At 36.4% G+C, this 1,606-nt stretch overlaps 1 protein-coding gene across 1 annotated transcript; it reads left to right on the top strand.

The window, feature by feature from the left end:
- Positions 1 to 334: 334 nt before the first annotated feature.
- Positions 335 to 1,605, top strand: LOC107624727 (probably inactive leucine-rich repeat receptor-like protein kinase At3g28040; the record flags this gene model as incomplete). Its single annotated transcript, XM_021115121.1, has 1 exon — positions 335 to 1,605. A coding segment is annotated over exon 1 (1,239 nt), but the record flags the coding sequence as incomplete, so codon positions are not given.
- Between the last annotated feature and the right edge of the window lies 1 nt (position 1,606).

The following is a 1,606-nucleotide window of genomic DNA, read 5'->3' as shown; positions in this document are numbered from 1 at the left end:
TGAAGTTATTGATTTAAAAATAAATATTATAAAATCGTAAGTTAAAATAACAATTTTACTAATAAATATATAATGATTAGCATATGTAAAATTTATGAACCTGGGTGTTATGTTGAAATAGCGGCCTCCTTGAATTAGGTAGAGAAAGGCAGTCAATGAATTAAAGTAACGTTGAATCACGTTTTTGTTGCACAATTCGATCTATGCTTTTGATGAGCCCCAATGGAACGTAGCATGCATGGACGCGGTACGAAGCATAAAGTGAGAGCACTAACCCACGTACTACACACGAATAGTGGAAACACTAGCCATTATAAATAAGAGAAGACAAAGGAGTTGAAGGTGAAAACACATGCAAATACAAACATGTCTCCAAACACTCACACTCGCATGCTTATTATTGTGCTTATATTTCTTCATCTTTATTGCCTATCCTCTGAGTCGGAGTCTATTATTGAGTGCATTCCAAGTGAGCGCGAAGTACTTCTAAGATTTAAGCATCATCTCATTGACCATACAAATAAGCTCTCTTCTTGGAATGCTTCCAATCCCAATTGCTGCAATTGGGATTATGTTGTTTGCAGCCATGTAACTGGCCACGTCCTTCAGCTTCACCTAAACACTTCAGGGCACGATTGTGATGAATTTTATTCTTGTATTGGAGGTGACATATCTGATTCTGTGGTTGAATTGAAGCATTTGAATTACTTGAACTTGAGCGGTAATTATTTTGGAGGTAAGCAAATTCCTACTTTCCTTTCTGAAATCACCTCCTTAACTCACCTTGACCTTTCTGATTCTGGATTTCAAGGAAAGATTCCTCACCAGATTCGAAATCTCTCAAATTTGATCTATCTTGACCTCTCACATGTGGCCTGTGGAAAACTTCCTCATCAAATTGGGAACCTTACCAATTTGATCCATCTTGGACTCCAAAGTAATTCTTATGAACTATTAGTCATTGAAAATGCTGATTGGCTTTCAGCTCTTACATCCCTTGAATATCTTGATTTGAGTGGTGCAAACCTATCCACATCACTTGATTGGCTACACATTATGCAAGCTCTCCCTTCTTTGCAAGAGCTACACTTGCTAGATTGCAGTCTGAGTGATTATAAGCAACCACCCAAACTTAACTTTTCTTCTTTGCTCTCTCTCAGCATTTCTGTTGCCCCCAAGTGGATCTTTCAGTTGAACAAACTTGTTTCTCTTAAATGTCAATCAAACTGTTACTCTAATGATATTGATAGTCCAATTCCTGATGGTATTCAAAATCTTACCATGCTTGAAAATCTTGATTTGTCATACAATTTATTCTCATCCAATATACCAGATTGGTTATATGGTCTTCATCATCTTAAAGTTTTGAACTTAGATGATAACTATCTGAGATGGACTAATGCTTTTGGAAATTTGACTTCTCTTGTTAGCCTTGATTTGTCATCCAATCAGATTGAAGGAGCAATCCCAACTCTTTTGGGAAATTTTACTTCTTTGGCTAGTCTAGATATTTCAGATAATCAGCTTGAAGGGGAAATTCCAACCTTTTTGGAAAATTTGACTTCTTTGGTCAGTCTTGATATATCAGGTAATCAATTTGAAGGAG

The sequence above is a fragment of the Arachis ipaensis genome, unplaced genomic scaffold (assembly GCF_000816755.2).
Source record: "Arachis ipaensis cultivar K30076 unplaced genomic scaffold, Araip1.1 Aipa1478, whole genome shotgun sequence".
Classification (NCBI taxonomy): Eukaryota; Viridiplantae; Streptophyta; class Magnoliopsida; order Fabales; family Fabaceae; genus Arachis; species Arachis ipaensis.
Note: the sequence above shows the minus strand (reverse complement) of the source record. Positions and strands in the feature narration are given on the sequence as shown.